Source organism: Bos grunniens, chromosome 13 (assembly GCF_055505025.1).
Source record: "Bos grunniens cultivar Pamir isolate PY7600 chromosome 13, Bosgru_T2T1.0, whole genome shotgun sequence".
In the NCBI taxonomy this organism is placed as follows: domain Eukaryota; kingdom Metazoa; phylum Chordata; class Mammalia; order Artiodactyla; family Bovidae; genus Bos; species Bos grunniens.
In genome coordinates, this window is record NC_141177.1 from 43,809,605 (window position 1) to 43,828,198 (window position 18,594).

Below are 18,594 nucleotides of genomic sequence, written 5' to 3' on the forward strand. Positions count from 1 at the left end.
TAAGAGAGAATACATAATGGTCTGAGTTTTTGGTGTCTAACTGCCTGGGCATGAAGCCCTGTCAATGAATTAGCCTTTGGACAAGTCACTAGCTCTCTGTTCTGCGGGCCTGTTTTTCTTTAAATACCTCGAGAATGACAGTAGCAATAACTATTCACAAGTGCTGCTCATATGAGGATTCAATGAGAAAATTCATGGGAAGTCTCAGAAACAGCATGCTAGTAATGGCAGTAGGAGCTGTAGTTTATTACTCTGTAACCTTTCTAACAGGGAGGAATTTGATAACAAGGAGAATAAACCACTGATTTATGTCATTTTGATAGATACATATATACTATGCACAATACTAAAGTAGATAGTGTTTAGAGAATTGGAAAGAAATGACCATAGAACTTGTATTCTTTGTTCAGGAGGGGAAAAAAAAGAGCCCATGAAGGCATTTATGTAAATTATTCTAAGAATGTCGGAGAAAAGAGTTTGCCATAAATAAAAGGAAATGCATTTCCCACAGGTTGGGTAACTGTAGGAAATGGCTGGGAAGTGGCTTGAAAAAGCAAACTGGATTCACAGCGATAATTTAAAGTGGGTTAATTTCATTTCAGGAGAATATCACAACGGTACCATTAATAATGATCAGTGCATGTATGATGCTGAAAAATATGGGTTTGCGTTTTTAGAAACAAGGAGATACTAAAGGGTCAATTTAAACACACACACACAGGCACACACGTACAACCAAAAGAAACCTAATGCAGGCAGTGAAAGTTTCCAAGTTTAAGGAAGGGTTGGGGAAACAATTAAGCTGGGAAAATCTAGCAGGTGCTGGGAGAATAATGCAATTTCCTAGGGCAGCAGATGCGCAAAGGAAACAGTATCCAGCAGCAGTCCATCAGATGGTAATTACAGCTGAACTGGGGAAGAGCAGCCAGATGAAAGGGGCGATTCAAAGGGTAACCGAATGCCAGAGCGGACATCTTCCTGAGAGCTCACACACCAGGAAAGGCGGGCCAGCACTTTGCTCTGAGAAGGGGGGTTAAACAAACCGTCGTTCTTACTTTGTAGAAGGACAAAGGGAAAACGGGGGCTTCAAAGAATTCATTAGTCCAGATTTAAACAGACCGTCACGAATAAACAACCACACACACACACACACACAAACAAGCATTGATTAGTCTAAACGTCTGATTCCTGAGATGGTTCTTTTATATGAAAGATGATGGATTGATCTGGTCCAAAAAGTTTTGGGGAAGAAAAAAAAAAAGGAGATGGATTGACACTCTCATTCATTTAGAATACTCTAAATCAACACAGAGAACCAAAGTGATTGAAGTGAATGACAGGGAGCATCTCCTGGTACCGAAGCAAAGGGAGGAGCTTTTTAAGTTCAAAGCAGATTTTCTGGTGTTTATTATCACAAGTAAGAGTCATTTAAAACCCCGGTCTTTGAAAGGAAAGCATGCCTCGGACACATCTGCCCCTCCCGAGGGATTCCACAGAACAGGTCCAACCCCAGCAGGGCTGTTCTTCTCTTGCTCCCTGGGGCTGGTGCACCCTCCCCCATCCCTGGTTTAACTAACCCCAAGAAGATCCCCTGGAGGAGGGCATGGCAACCCACTCCAGTATTTTTGCCTGGAGAATCCCCCTGGACAGAGGAGCCTGGCAGGCTACAGTTCATGGGGTTGCAAAGAGTTGGACACGACTGACTGAGCACAAACACGAAGCAGTCCCACGAAGCGTCCCAATACTGACGCTGGACTGTAAGCTCCCTGAGGGCAGGGACCCTGTCATGGTCATCTCTGAATCCCTAAGGGGGAGGCCGGAAGGAAAGCAAGTCAGCTTGCACAGAGAACCACCCCAGAGTAAGTCAAATTGCTCCATAGTTTGTAATTAATATAGTTATCCATTCAACCAAATTTTGAGTATTTCCCTGATCACGGTTCTCATGCAAGTGGGCCACACTGATTCATTTCATGAACAATTTCCATCAGAACAATTCTCAGAATGCAAATGCACAGGCCAAGACAGCCAATTCAAGATGAGAAGTGAGCTTCTCAGTCCGCGCCATGTGGATTACGGTCAGGAAAAAGCCTTCCCTTATCCACGAATCTACTGGTTGACTGGCAACATGATGAATCTTCCGGGCCCAGCCCTGTGATGTGTGATGCAAATCATTCACGCATTTTCCAGGTCCCTTCCTGTGACCTGACATGGGTGGGCTGTCAATTGATACGAACCACAGGGCAGGTCTGGTGGCAGGGACACGATTCATCTAGACCAGGCCGCAGCAACCTGGCCTCGGGGTGGGAGGGGGCGTGTTTCTCTGCCATGCAATGATGAATTTCAATCACTGCTGGCTTGTGCCAGCGTCAAATTGGCAACCCACCGAGATGAAACGCTTTCTATCCCATTACTCATGCCTGGGGTGATCTGTTCCCTTGAAGACTGGCTTCCCAGGTGAAAGTTAGGGAACGGATGGTCAGTCTGAGATGGCTTAAATGGGATAAAATGTATGAGAGGCCAGTGCCCAGAGAGAGAAACCTCTGTGAGGAAGCTGAGTCCCCAGTGAAGCTCCAGGTGCACAGGGGAGCACAGAACTTAAAGGGACAGAAAGGACTTCATTTAGTAAGGCCATCTGTCAGCTTCAGCAGCTGCAATACTATTTGCTCTGCTAAGAAATCAGTGTGCTTAGGACCCTGTAAGACATTCCTTCTAGGGGCTTCCTTCTGGCAGTTCAATGGTAAAGAATCTGCCTGCCAGTGCAGGAGACACGAGCTTGATCCCTGGTCCGGGAAGATCCCACATGCCGAGAAGCAACTAGCTCCGTGAGCCACAACTACTGAGCCTGTGCTCTAGAGCCTATGCTCTGCAGCAAGAGAAGCCACCACAAAGAGAAGCCCATGTGCAGCAACAAAGACCCAGCACAGCCAAAAATAAACAAATAAAACCATCTTATAAAAGAAATTCCTCCCAAAAAACTTCCATCTGGCTCACCTTGTCTCAGATAAACAGCCTAAAACATTAAACCCACCTACAATCTTTTTTAAATTTAATTTAACATAATAGCATTTTAATGTTTGAGCATCCAAGCTCATTCCATGTGGATGATGCTCTCAATAATCCCTTGGTCATACTTCAAGATTTCTACATTTTGACTAAATCTAGGTCTTTACTAAAGCCTTCTTGAGAATGAGTACAGCAGCCAGCAGCAGTGAAGTACTTCTTAAAAAAAATCAGAATTCACTGTATACCTATGGCTGATTCATCTTGATGTTTGACAGAAACCACAACAATACTGTAAAGCCATTATCTTTCAATTAAAGATAAATCATTTTTTTTAAAAAAAGGAAAAAAATCAGAATTCATTAACACAATAAACCACACAGCACAAAGCAGCAGATACCGAGCACCAGCCACACCATGGCTGACTTTCTGGAGTAGGGATTCAACAATCCATCCTGTGCTATTTCTTGAACTAAGCCAAGGGTCTAGGGCAGGGCAGGGGGTTGGTGCACAGCACACACAGAGATAACCACAGAAAAGCTTATTAAATGTGAGCAAGGATTTCAACTCGTAGAAACCTGGAAAGTTATGATAGGGTTGTTGTTAATGAAACAGAATGTGTTCTTTGGCTTTTTTTTCCCCACCTGGAGTCTAGCTCATCTCAAAGTCATCCAGTTCTGGAGATTCCTAGGGGTGGGAGACGCTGGAGGTTCAGGAACACTGCCCTCGACACCAAGTCAGCAGCCCTGAACTGTTCCCTGTCCCTCCAGCCACACACTCGTGCCCCCCAGGGACCAGCTGAAGGCAGTGGGGCCATGGGCTGCCACTGACGTCCAGGGGCTACTCCTGGCCTGGCCGTGTAGTCTACCCAAACTCGAGTGCATCTCAGCAGTGGGTGCATATGTGCAGCACCTCTCACACAGAAGCATCTCTGTACCTTGCGCCTGTGGATCCTTCTCCTGGGATCACGCGACGTCAGACAAGCCGTGATTCAGTGATGGGTAGAGATGGAGCCACTCTCCCTGACCCCAACACACTCTCTTGGATCTCATTACGAAAGTCCTTTCCCCCTGTCTCCCCACCCTACAGGCCACCTGGTGGCCGAGCCAGTGGTCCTGCAGATGGGCTTAGGCCCTTTCCTCTCTAGTGTGTGATGCTGGGGCCCTGCTACCTAAAGACACACCTGTGGTCCTGGGTGAAGTGCTATGTACCTGCTGCAAAATGATAAAGGAGGAAGGGGAATTGGGTGGGGATGCAGTAAGTTCAAAACTGGCCAAGAGTTGAAACTTGTTGCAGCTGAGGGCAGAGGATCCGGGACTTTCAGTGAAGCTCATAGAGTGGGCTGAGACAGGGGCCCCTCTGCCTTCAGAAGCTTTTAGAGCAAGGTTGCCTGTGTGCTCAGTCATGTCCGACTCTTTCTGACCCCATGGACTGTAGCCCGCCAGGCTCCTCTGTCCACGGAATTTCCCAGTTAAGAATACTGGAGTGAATGGCCATTTCCTCCTCCAGGGGGTCTTCTCGACCCAGGGAGCGATCCCACGTCTCCAGCATTGGCAGATGGATTCTTTACCACTGTGCCACCTGGGAAGCCCTTTAGAGCAAGAGGACAGAGTAATTCAGGGTCTGTGGAATCTAGTAACAAAATAATAAGACTTGAATCTGGCCTCTGTCTTTAACCTCGTTCTTTCAGGAAACCATGCTTCATAAAACTACCAGCCTATGAGGGATTGTACACTAAAAAAAAGAAGACCAGGTCTCTTGGTTTAGTCCGGAGAATCTCTTCTCTGTCACAGGATTCGCTCTGCTCCTTGTGGATGCTTCCTGTTTTCCGTGATGAACACTGGGAGAGGGCAAAAGGATTGCTATTTGTTTTCAGTCTCTGCTCAAAAACAAATTTAGAACTTATCAGAAAATGAATAAAAATTTTCTGTTTAATTTTACAATTTAAAGATAAATGTAGGACTTACAGCAGCCTGGGTCACAGTCGGCAGTTGCCTCTAAGATGGTCTTGGTGGAGTGGCCCCCTCACCCCCAGCAAGTAAAGCAGGAGCTGGGGACAGTGTGGTGATGCACTCTGGGCAGCACCAGGCTTCTCTCCATTTGGTTTGAGCACCACATGCAGCTCTGATGAGCAGCTCCTTGGCTAAAGGTTTGGAGAATTTCAGCTTTGCACTTTTTTTCTCTCCCACGGAGGACAAACGTCATTTACGTTCTGCGTAAATGTCTTTCTCATTTACGCAGAAGTGGGGTGGAGAAGCCCGGGGACCGCGGAGCCTGGTGGGCTGCCGTCTATGGGGTCGCACAGAGTCGGACACGACTGAAGCGACTTAGCAGCAGCAGCAGTGCACAAACAGAACAGGCTCACACGTGAGTCAGCCTAAGTCACAGCCAAGTTCCTGAACATGGGTGGCCCTGTGTGTATGGCTGTTTACATGTACACTTCCACTGAAAGCGAAATCTAGGCTCTGTGTGGTTCCTTCTCTTGTTCTGCTAGTAAGGGCGGCCCAGGGCTGTCATTTTAACGTCCCCCCCTCCCCCATCCCCCACACCGCGGCCCCCCAGGGCAGCGCTGACTCCCCGCAAAAGAGTGAACAAAACCCAGCTCGGACTCAGCCCCGAAGTCCTAATGCAGCAAGATACCGGGTCTCAAATCGTGCAACGAAAGCATGAGGGAAGAGGCGTTTGCTTTGCAGCAAGGCGGCTATGCCCACAACGATGCTGGGAGGCGCGTCACAAGGACCCCTCGGCGCCCTGCTCCGGGCTCTCCGCGGACGCACCACCCGAGGGCAGGGGCCGCGGGCAGCCCGGGCTCGGGGATGAAGGAGCCGCCACCGGCCCCCTTTTCGCGCTCAGCGCCGCCCCATCTGCCACGCCCCGCCGCGCTGGCACCGCGCCCCGCCTGCTGCCGCCGGCTACCCACCGCGTCCTTGGAGACCTCCTTTGATGGAGCGTTGATGCCAAGCTTTTCCAGGGGATAGACAATCTGTCGTCGGGGCCGCACGGGAACCAAGTAGTGGAGGGCGGATGTCAGCGAGTGGGCCTTGGGGCTCTGGACCTGGGAGACAGCAACCTCTATTTTAGCGGGGAGGGCGTGGGAGCCCGAGCGCACAGATGCCAGACTTGACAACCAGAGGGCAGGTGGGGGGAAGAGGGGGAGACCGGCAAATAAACAAACGTACTCTTAGAGCAGAGGAATGAATTGTAGATAATGCCTGACACTAATGAAGATAATTATGGGAGTAATTGCATTACTATCTCTGTGGGAATGACAGATAAACAAGTGGTTTGGTTTATGGGATTTTTCAGCGCAAGTATTTTCCCCAGGAGGATATTCTTCTCCACAGTGATCATGAATCAGCTTGATTTGACCCCATTAATAAGCTGTATTATCTGCATCCTGGTAACCTTTGTGTCTTTGGCACAAGCTGCTTTAAGAAGGCATGTAGATATGTCATCTGAGGGGCAACAGGGCAGGGATGTGAACACCCTCATGTTTGTGAAAGTCACTGCTACTTCAACTGGACCTTTCTGGATCAAATGAGTGCTTTAAAATCAAAGGATGAAACCGGAGAGGTGAGGGCGAGGTAGGGGCTGGATTAGATTATTTTGATTTATATTCATCCTAAATTGTGAGCTGGATTTACGCTTACTGAAATGGGCTACAGTAAATCATGCTTTAGGTGGATGCTTTAGATAGTAATGTTACCCAACTTAGGAGCTTCTAGAAGGGATTTTTAAATCCTTCACCATTGAACTTCACCGCCTGATATTACACACAGAAAAGAAGAACCTTGGGGTCTCCAGCCAAAGCTCTGTTTTTAAGCCTGGACAAGCTTTCAGTGCATGTTCTGGCAGGAGGTTGTGGAGAAAACTGTCTTCGCTGTGTCAGTCAAGAGTTCACTTATATTGCTGTCAACTGGGGATTTATAGCAGAATTTGGAGAGTCTCATTTGCACTATTTGGAATTGCTTCTTGCACTTGTTTAAATGGATGTGTATAAATCAACCAGAGGTGTAGACAGAGAGGAAATCTCTTTCCAAGTGTGTTTCTACATTATATACACAATAGTGCATAACATGGTGCTAATTCTACACCATGAGGGGAATATGTGAACATCCATCGAGTTCAGTTCAAGGTACCGTTTTTTTTTTTAGCATGGACGCAAAAAGACTCTACCAACCTGGCACATGCAGGCACCACTATGAATAAAAACTGAGAATTTAATGTCACATCCTGAAGGTCACCAAGCTGGCACTTGGCCAAATGGGAAGTGTAAAGCAATTGTGCAGGGCCATGCCTCTCAGGCAAAGCTGTTACACTTCCCATTTCATGAGTTCAAATCTGGGGCATTCATGTTACTGTTGTGCTGTGTTTTCATCAGAAAAAAAAAAATCATCTTTCGAGCGTATTCTCCATTCGCTACCAATCTTTCCCATGTTTTTCCTTCTTTCGCCCCCATTTCTTCTGTTCTTCCAAAAGGCATTTGTCAAATAAGATACGTTGGTAAAATTACTGTTACGTGCATGTACCCATATACCTTAGATTGTTTTCGGTTGAATAATTCAGAACATTAAAAAAAATCTGTTAGCTCACCGTGATAACTAAGAGGAAAAGTGACAAGTGTCAGACCCCAGGCAGAGCCACACACGGATTATGGGGCAATCTCAACCTAGTCTGGGGGTTCGCCTCGCAACGGCCCTCAAGTCTGCCTCGACATTCTCAGTGGCAGAGGGACCATCTCGCAGGAAAGAATGGCTTGGGAGTCCAGCTCTGAGAAGCCCTTGCCTGCGAGCAAGCAGGACAGTGAGTGTGTGTGAGCACAGGTGGGACTCGTCTAGGCATTGGAGGTCGAGCTCTGAACAGGAAAAAAGCTCCAGCTTCCCGGCGCAAGACAGAATGTGAGCTAGTGAGAAGTGCAATGATGGAGACTGAAGCAGGAAGAACAGAAGCAAGAGCTTCTGTGTGTACACATAACAAGTGCTATGCAGACATAGAGGTGCTTCACCACATAAAGGCTGCATCAGTATCACTTATCTCCACTTTTTGTCCATCACTTTTATGGGATGTTATAGTGCTAATTTGGAATGTCATGATAGCACACCAGTATTCAGGATTGAACTGATTTATCCTATGAGTTCACTGCTGGAATATTCTTTGCCTGAAGAACATGGTGGGACGTTTCGGCATTCACTAATGTATGTGACAGATAATTTGATTCTCATGTCCCTTAGGACACTTTTCCATAGCTTGCAGTCTTTGGTTGATATGGAAAAGCAAACAAATTGTTCTATTAATTGTGTGGGTTGTGACGGTTTCAGAAATTCAAAGTCTTCTGGGTTTTCCCTAGAGTGTGTGAAAAGGACCAAACTCAGTACGGCCATTTGAAATTCAGAGTCAAAATCCATATATAGTCAAACATATATATCACATATATGTATCATATATGTATAGTATATGTATATATGCATACACATGTGTATATATATGATGCATATATCATATATATATACACACATATATAATCAAAATCCATGGAATGAGGAAGAAATAAAATATTGGCATGCAACACGAATGACACCGTGGACGCTGGTCCGCAGGAGAGGTGGCTGAGGACACGCTCTTACCTTGCCTTCCTTGACTTGTGGGTAAACAGGGTAGTAGAGACAAGATTTGTATCCTAAACGGAGGATCTCCTTGAGAAAAAACTTGGTGTAGTGCCGGAAAATGGGATTCAGGACAAAGTGATACAGGTGTCCGTGCTCTTCGCGCTGGTGGTGATTGAAGTAGATGAAATCTTCAATGTTGTAGTGGGATCGGATATACTCTATATCCTAAAAAAAAAAAAAGGTGAGAAAGGACATCTAAGAGGGTTTTAAACAAATGGCATGCATCTTCTGAGAAACATCATTTAAAAATAACTTTAAGGGCATGCCTTTCCCTTCTCTTCCTAAGGAGCCAGGGTAGAGACTGAGCTACGCCTGGTGGGGACTAAGAAGAGATCTACCCCAGTGTCTGCTCTCAATGGCATTCATCCTCAGGGAGAAAAGGTGAATACACACGCCCAGAGATACACACACAAGGATGTTTACCACAGTGAGGTTTCGAGTTGTGAAAACGGGGACTCAGTCCTGTGCTGGATGCTGCCCGGACGCCCTTTATCAGTGACTAACAGCTCACAATGGCCACCTCGGCAGAGAACTGCTCTGATGATGGTCATGCTTAGGTCGGTCTTCAAGAAGTTTCCCTGGAGGGACCTGGAGCCTGAGCTAATGATTCTCTCCTGCATTATCATGTTCCAGCATGTGGCCAGAGGAGTGGCTATGTAGCTGATCCCCTCTGGATGGACATCTAACTTGTTTCTAGGGCTTTGCTATGAGGAAACACATTGCCCTGTGCACCAGATCCAGGGCTTCTCTGAGAAAAATGCCCAGTGAAAGAAAAGAGACTTTAGGTACAGTAATGAGAGATGAGTTATTTTCTCCTATTACTTACTAATCTCATTTTCATGGTTAATTTTTGAAAAGCTAAAAGCTTGTTTCCCCAAAGCCACTTGCTTTGATGGCTTACTTCTGGAGGGTGGCTCAGAGCTTTGGAATTTGTTTCTCACAACTGTGCTAACAACCCAGACAGCCTTGTGTCCCAGCTTGTAGGCAGCCTCCCAGTGGCCAGAGCAATGTCATGGAGAAGCGGATAAACACACTGTCAAGGAGACCATGCCAGCCATTCGCATTGGTCATTTAATCTCTCATTCATGACATTGACAGACTTTTGAGGAAAACTGAGAAATGCAAAAGATCAGATGAGAAACACACCACTCACTCCAAAGGAAACAGAGGTTATCTAGCAAACAGAAGATAATTAAAAAAAAAATTCTACAAAATGTCCTCAGAGATACCAAAAAGGATCTCACATAAAACATAACAAGCTGCTACCAAAAATAAAGAACAATAAGAGAACAAGGAAGGGACTTGGAAGTTAAATACATGAACTCTGAAATTAAAATTCCAGTAGAAGGTCTGAATAGACATGGATGAACAGTGCATTAGGGATCTGGAAGACAAAAATCAAGGAAATCTCCTAGAACGAAGAGTAAGAAGTACAATGGATTAAAAAGTACAGGAAGAAAGATATGAGACAGCAAAGGGTCAATTCCATTTAAAAAGGAATTTAAGACAAGGAGAATACAGAAAATGAAAGAGAAGAAATAATGAAATCATGGAAGAAAGAGGTTCACAAGCTCAAAAGAGGCATAAGGTATTTAATAAGAATTTCAGGAATAAAAAGGAAAAGGGAATTCTCAAGAGAGAAAGCAAACAAACATACACTTATTTACATCAGATTGTGTTTTATCTGTGACACTGGCTACTGGAAGATGATGAGAATAAATACAACACTCTGATGAGGAATCATTTGCATAGGAACTCTATACACAGCTGAATTCAGGTGTATGGACAGATGAAAACTTGTATGTGTGTGGTCTCAGAGACCTGACCCTCTTCCACCCTCTCTCCAAAAATTCTTAAAGATATATTGAATCAAAAGAATCTAAGAACAAGGATAGTTTGAATACATTGAAGAAATAAAGTCACATGAGCATATCAATAAATGCCAAAACACATTTAATAAAATTCAATATGCATGCACAATAAAAGCTTTTAGTGAACTAGAAATAGGAGAGAAGTTCCTTGATATCTTCCAGAAGCTATGTTCCCAGCTGCGAAGTCTCAATATTACATTTATCAGTTCTGCCTAAATTGTTGTGTAAAATCTACATAGGCACAAATAAATTCATAGTAAGTGTTACAAGGTTTATCCAGAAAGGAAAACACTCAAGTAAAACCAAGAAATTTTAGGCAAAGGAAACAAACAAGAGAAGACTTCCGTACCAGATACCAAAACACATGATAATGCAATAGCTATCAACAAATAAATCTATGGAATGGAATAGAGAGTAAAAATAGACACAGACACATGGAAATTTAATAATGCAAAGGCAGCATTTTAAATCAGCAGGGAAAGAATGGACTGCTCAGTAATAAATACTTTGGAATAATTGGCTGTGCATTGGGACAAAATAAAATTAGATGTCCACTTAACAACAAACACACACGATGCATGTTATTAAGTGCAAGAAAGGATGTTGGAAGGGATAAATGCATAACTCTCAATAGAGTAATTCTTTAGGGAAAGAGCTGGGACTTTTTTTGGTGTTGGGAGGTTACTTGAATTTTTAGAATGTGAATGTTTTCATGTATTCTTTGTAACATTTTAAACATTTTGAACTGAAAAAAAAAAAGTGTCTGCCAAGTAGGATGCAAGCAGATCTATAGCCTTCGGGAAAAGGAGACATTCGTATTAAATACGAGTTTAAATTAATTAAACTTAGAAAGAGACATCATGCGTTGATTCAGGAGAGGAAAAGGCGCAGTCAAGGGAAGTCATATCCACTTCCCAGCTTACCATTTCATTTCTGATCACTGCAATGCCGACTACCTGTTCTGCAACTTCAGCTACAAATACCTGAAGTGGTGTTCCATCCTGGAAAGAGAAGAAGATGCCTTAGGACCTTTCAAAATATTGCTATTAATGTTTCTGCAAGCTGTCCTTAAAGGGTTTCAACCGTGATCATAGAACAACAATGATGAAGCCACCATCCTATCACCTTCTGGGCCAGGTAATAAGTTCAATGCCCTCCTTGACTGCATTTAACCCTCACTCCAACCCTATGAGGTAAATATTACCATTATGTCTCTACTTTATTTATGAGAAAACAAAGCTTGAGAGTCCACCTTGACAAGATCTCCAACTACTGTGGAATGGGTCTATTGATTCTAACCAATTGCTTTTGACTGGGAATCTGTATTCCTGCCAGGATAATCTCATGGACAGAGGAGCTTGGCAGGCTACAGTCCCTGGGGTCGCAGAAAGTCAGACATGACTTAGCGACTGAACAGCAACTGTTTTCTTTAGCACATCAGTGATTGTCACTGTCAGCCCAGAAGCGCTGTGTCCTGAGGATGCCAAAGAGCTTTGGTTCATGTCTGCTACTACTTTCTGTATTAGAAATTAAAATTGAGAAAAGTTTGGATTCTTCTATGAATTTTTGTTGAATTTACTTGTTAAAGCAAATTTTTTAATTTGACAAAAATATTTAGAGAAATATTTAGATGACACCACCTTTATGGCAGAAAGCGAAGAAGAACTAAAGAGCCTCTTGATGAAAGTGAAAGAGGAGAGTGAAAAATTTGGCTTAAAACTCAACTAAGATCATGGCATCTGGTCCCATCACTTCATGGCAAATAGATGGGGAAACAGTGGAAACAGTGAGAGACTTTATTTTTTTAGGCTCCAAAATCATTACAGATGGTGACTGCAGCCATGAAATTAAAAGACACTTGCTCCTTGGAAGAAAAGCTATGACTGACCTAGACATCATATTAAAAAGCAGAGACATTACTTTGCTGACAAAGGTCCATCTAGTAAAAGCTACGGTTTTTCCAGTAGTCATGTATGGATGTGAGAGTTGGACTATAAAGAAAGCTGAGCGCCGAAGAATTGATGCTTTTTAACTGTGGTGTTGGAGAAGACTCTTGAGAGTCCCTTGGACTACAAGGAGATCCAACCAGTCCATCCTAAAGGAAATCAGTCCTGAATATGAATTGGAAGGACTGATGCTGAAGCTGAAACTCCAATACTTTGGCCACCTGATGAGAAGAACTGACTAATTGGAAAAGACCCTGATGCTGGGGAAGATTGAAGGCAGGAGGAGAAGGGGATGGCAGAGGATGAGGTGGTTGGATGGCATCACTGACTTGATGGACATGAGTTCAAGTAAGCTCTGGGCATTGGTGATGGACAGGGAAGCCTGGTGTGCTACAGTCCATGGGGTTGCAAAGAGTCGGACGTGACGGAGTGAGTGAACTGAACTGATGGATTTAGAGAAAAGAGTAGCATTGTTTCAGATTTTCGCAGATCTTGAATGTGTGGCTTAATGGAAGACAGCTAGATTCTCACATCTGCTTCTGTATTCAATCTGTTGTAATATATTAGTTTGGTTGAAATGAATGCAAAAAAAATCTGTCTTCATAAGGATAGTAGTTGGAAAAAGGAGATGTATTTAAATAATTTTTTCAGATAATTATGGATATTCTTCTTTGATGCTCCACCAAAAAGTAACATGTCGTACATATTGTATTAAAGATTTGTTGCAATGTGGATCTGAAATCTATCAGTGAATGACCTACTACATTGAAATTCACTGGTCTCTTCTTCACTTTGAATCTTTTACCTCTGCACAATTTTGTAATATCATGGCTTGTCTATCTGGAAAATATTGGTTCACCAAGCTTATGCAGATTTTCCAAATGTTGACCTATTTTTAATTGCAAAATATCAAAAACTGCATTTGGTAATATCACCACCAGCTTCATCAGAAAACCTGTTTTTAAGTTTTTGGGGAGCTGTCAAGCTTATGATGGCAGATACTGATTTTCTAAAAGTCTAAGTTTTTCTTTAAAGCTTGGTCTTCATCATAGAGGATACATGCTGTCAGTTGTCTTCGTGGAGTGACCCTCTCACCTCGTTCACTTTGAAGAAAAAGTCTGCGGGCTCCCCAGGACTAAATAACCATATTTTGTCTGCCAGCTGCTCTGTGACAGCAGTGCTGCAATTCAAACAACCGCAGAAACGTTTTCCTTCAAACCACCACCACGTTTCAGTCTGCAGCCCAAGAGTGGTATGGCCGTATCTCGTTTTGCTACACAGAATATGGCAAATACATATACTCAAGGACTGAGGCTTAGTAAGTGAATAATGTTTATGGCTTCAAGAGAAACTGGCTCGCCTCTTTTTTTTTTTTTTTTTGAATTTTAATTAAAATGTCTATGGAGATAGCTGCAGATGCACCAGCAGTTGTAAAAAACAATACAGAGAGATTCCTTGTACATTTTGTCCAGTATCCTATAATGGTCACTTTCTGCAGAACACTAGTATGATATGACAAGCAGGGAAAGCACACTGATGTGATTGTGTGTGTGTGTGTGTGTATGTGTGTGTGTATTCAGGTCTGTGCGACTTTAGCCCCTGTGTGGGCTCATGTGCCCACCATTGCAGTCAAGATACTAGACAGTCCACCACAAGGATCTCTTGGCTTGCCTATTGTACCACACCTGTCTTCCCTCTGCCCCGCTCCCATCCTTAACCCTGGCAACAAGTGATCTGTTCTCCAGCTCTAAAGTGTTATCATTTACAAAATGTCATACAAGCAAAATCATACAATATATAACCTCTAGGGATTGGCTTATTTTTCCATTTAGCATAATTCTCTGAATATTTTTTAGTGGTAAAGAATCCGCCTGCCAATGCAGGAGATGCAAGAGACGTGGGTTAGATCCCTGGGTCAGGAGGATCCCCTGGAATAGGAAATGGCACCCTACTCCAATATTCTTGCCTGGAAAACTCCATGGGCAGAGGAGCCTGGTGGGTGACAGTCCATGGGGCCGCAAAGAGTTGCACATGACTGAGCAACTGATCACACACACACACACACACACACCGGACATTCACCCAAGTTGATGCATGATATCAACAGTGCATCCCTTAACAGTACAGGGGTCCTTATAAAGCTAAAAATAGAACAACCATATGATCCAGCAATTCCACTTCTGAGCATATACCTGGAAAAGATGAAAACCCTAATTTGAAGAGAGACATGCACCCCAATGATCACTGCAACATTACTGACAATAGCCATGACATGGAAGCAACATAAATATCCATCAACAGAGGAATGGAGAAATAAGATGTGACACTTATATACAATGGAATGTTACTCATCTGTAAAGAACAATGAAATTTGCCATTTGCAGCAACATGGATGGACCCAGAGATGATCTTATTAACTGAAGTAAATCAGACAGAAAAAATAAATAAATAAATCTCAGGTAATATCACTTATTTGTGGAATCTAACAAAAAACGATACAAATGAGCTTATTTACAAAACAGAAATAGACTCACAGACATGGAAAACAATCACAGTTACCAAAGGAGAAAGGGATGATGGGAGAGATAAATTGGGAGCTTGAAATTAACTGATATACTGACTGGCTGGCTCAGTCACTCAGTCGTGTCCGATTCTTTGCAATCCTAAGGACGGTAGCCCACCAGGTTCCACTGTCCGTGGGATTTTTTTCAGGCAGGCATACTGGAGTGGGTTGCCATTTCCTCCTCCAGGGGATCTTCGTGACCTAGCAAATGAACCCACATCTCCTTTGGCTCCTGCATTGCAGGAGAATTCTTTACCACTGAGCTACTCGGGAAGCCCAACTGATATACATTACTATATATAAAACAGATAAATAACAAGGACTTACTGTATAGATATACATATATTTACCTGAATCACTCTGTGGTACACCTGAAACTAATACAACATTATAACTCAACTATGCTTAAACAAACAAAAAAACAGTACATCGTTTGCTACTGCTGAGCTCTATTCAATGGCATGGAGGTAACACAGCTTATCCACCTATTGAAGGACACCTGGTCTGACTCCAGCTGCTATGAACACTTGTATTCAAATCTTCCTTTTTCTGGGATAAATGGTCAGGAGTGTAATCACCAGGTCACATGACTGTTGTATTTATTTGTCTGTTTTTTTAAGGGATAGCCAAAATGTTCTCCAGAGGGGGGATAGCATTTCACATCCCACCAGCAACAGAGGAGTGACCCAATTTCCCAGCATCCTTGCCAGCACCGAGGAGCATCCCTCTTTTTAGTTTTGGCCATTCTGCTGGTGCCCAGTGATCTGCTGTCATGGGCTTTCTGCTCCTGTCGCTCCTGTGAGAGCAGAGCAGCAAACTCAGTGACCACTGGCAAGTTTGCTGCCCCACCCCCGATCCACACCGAGGTCCCTGAGGTTTTTCCCACCATTGCTTTTGCACCATCAGTGCGAATATCAATTTGGCAGAAAAGAAAAATAATTTCTTACTCTTCTTAGGAGGATAGTTTTAATCTCACAGACTCCCTGAATGTCTTGGGGACCCCTAGAGTTCCTTAGAACCCGCTTTAAGAACTGGGCCACTACATCATACTGTGTCAGCCAGCCACGAGGGAAGGAACAAAAAAAATATATAAACCAAGACCAAAAGAGATCAAGACAAACCAAAACAGAAAAACATGTGAGGAAGGGAAGTTTTCTTTTCATTCAATGCCTTTATATTTATTAAAACTCTCACCATGTTTGTGTTTGTTGGCTCCCTCTTGATGAGTTTTAGATTGACTGAAAGGGTTATTCAAAAGAGCCCATAACTGGGAACTCGCCAGATGACCTGAGAGGTGGAATGAATAAACGGGTATGTTCAAGCAATGAAGTACTTTGTACACCACACTGTGGCTGAATCTCACAGTTGTGGCTGAGCAAAAGATGCTTGGTGTCAGAAAACATAGTGTCTGATCCCTTTAAATAAAGCTCAAAAGCCAGGTATTTATGATCTTAGAAGTGAAGGTAGTACTAACCCGGGGGGAGGGAGGAGTCACTAAATGAGAACTTGAAAGGGACTTCCAGTGGGCTGGGATTAGTCTGTTTCCTGTTTATTCCATGGTGTATTCAAATTGTGAAATCTATCAAACATTTTTTATTGGTTATGCTTCAGTGAAATTTTTTTAAATAAAATTCATCAAAACAGTAATGAAGCATTTTCCTAACCGCATGCATTCTTCCACATCTGGAGGAAGGTAACTGGCATGGTCCTTAAGAAGGCAGCAATGACATAAGGACCACCGCTAGCTTGCCCTTTGTTATGCCAAATGTATAATATACTTACTGTACTAGAAAGAGAGCCCCAGATTTGTCACACAGGATCTTCCCAGCCAATCTGATCTTTGAGGATGCAGCCAGGTCACCAAAAGGGTATGGACCAACCCATCATCCAGAGGGTGAAATGTGTGCTGCTGGGGTGGGCACCAGGGACCCAAGGATCCTCTAACCTGACTCAGATGTGCCTATTCCAAGCACTGGGGTCTCATTTTCTTACACGTTGCCTAGATTAAGTTCAAATTTTCTATGCCCGAGATTTAGGGCATATCTGATCAGCCCCCATGGGGTCACTAGTGAGAAAACAGCCCCAAACTTCTTTAAACCTCAGTTTCCTTTTTCTTTTTTTCTCCCTCCCCTCTCCCAACCCCACCTCTGTTGCTCCCCACCACCCAATTCTCCAACAAGGTCCAAGAAAACTTCAGGATAGAACCTACCCGGTACTCATAAGTACCAAAGCATGGGGAAAGGAAGCCAGTCTGGAAGTGGCAGGTACTTACAGGGTCCCTGCGAGCCTCGTTGTACTGCTTCAAATCCTCCAATATGCTTTTACACGGCATGAGGGTGCTGACGAGCTTTTCAACACCAGGAGTGTCCAAGAGGGTAGCTAATCTTATTTTAATGGTCCTGGGTAAGAAGAGACACATTTTCTTTTTCCACTTAAAGTACTAAAATACATATTCTCCCTGTCCCCCAAATGGAGACAAGATTGTAACAGATCACACTTACATAAAATAATATCCAGCAAAATATTTTTATATAACATTGGGATTTAATTAAAAAGTAACTCTTCATTCTAGAAAACATGGAAAACATTCATTTAAAAAGTGAGAACAATAAGGTTAGAAGAAAAAGAAAACAGCAACACTGATTGTAACCATTAACCAAACAATATAAAGTCAAATTTTAAACTTATTTCATTTAAAATGTTCAGCACTATGCTTTATGTCACATTGCTTCATACATAAAGCCAAACTCTGTCAAATTTATAAAGTATGTTAAGAGGTTAAAAACTTACACTGAACCCAGGCTGGCTTCACGAGTCTTAAATTTCTTAATAATTTTATCTCTGATTTCGTGATTTTACGTGAAGTCTAGGAGGACAATGGAGCACGTCCGGGGCTTGATGCCTTGGCTCACAGGTGGTACCCACCTCATCCAGCTCCCATGATGGTTTCTCCCCGATCTGTGCCCTGCCTTTGGCACCTCCCCAATCTCTGCCCTGTGATGGCTTCCATCCTCTGCCAGGGTGACAACTGGGTGCATCAGTGGGGGAGCCCCACTTTGAGCAATCCTGCCCCACCCTCGCTGGGGTCCTGGACATGGACCTGGGGAGGATCGGCATCAAACTGTGCCCCTGGAGTCTCTAATCAGAGCAAGGTGGTGGCTGTCCGCACCCAGGGCAGGCAGTGCCACAGTGTGTTAGGCTGGCAACTCAGTGTAGAGCGCCAGCCCACCCCATACCTAGGTATGCAGGGCATCTGAGTGCCTGTTTGCCACGGGATGGAGCTGTGGACCCATGCGAAGGAGAAGTGATGATGTCTCCACCTTAGCCTGGAGGCTGGGCCCTGCATACGATGTAGGATTCATACAAGGCACACTCTCCAGTCATTATAGGGTTATTAGTGTTATTATCAAATAGGACAAGGCTACTCCTCCTACTATTAATAAAGTGAAATACTCTAACCTACTTTGCTTCCAACTGTAGTGAATATTTGTGCTTATGTTTTAATGTCCACTTCCGTTCTATGTGCAAAGCAGCACATTTGTAAAGAA

General features: G+C 43.7%; 1 protein-coding gene across 1 annotated transcript in view; it reads right to left on the bottom strand.

Annotated features, from left to right (window-relative positions):
* Positions 1-18,594, bottom strand: part of CFAP61 (cilia and flagella associated protein 61) — a 247,955-nt gene that overhangs the window by 139,955 nt on the left and 89,406 nt on the right. Inside the window, 4 exon segments of the mRNA XM_086333756.1 lie at positions 5,921-6,055; positions 8,625-8,831; positions 11,461-11,538; positions 17,319-17,445. Of these exon segments, the coding sequence (XP_086189882.1) occupies positions 5,921-6,055; positions 8,625-8,831; positions 11,461-11,538; positions 17,319-17,445 (547 nt within the window).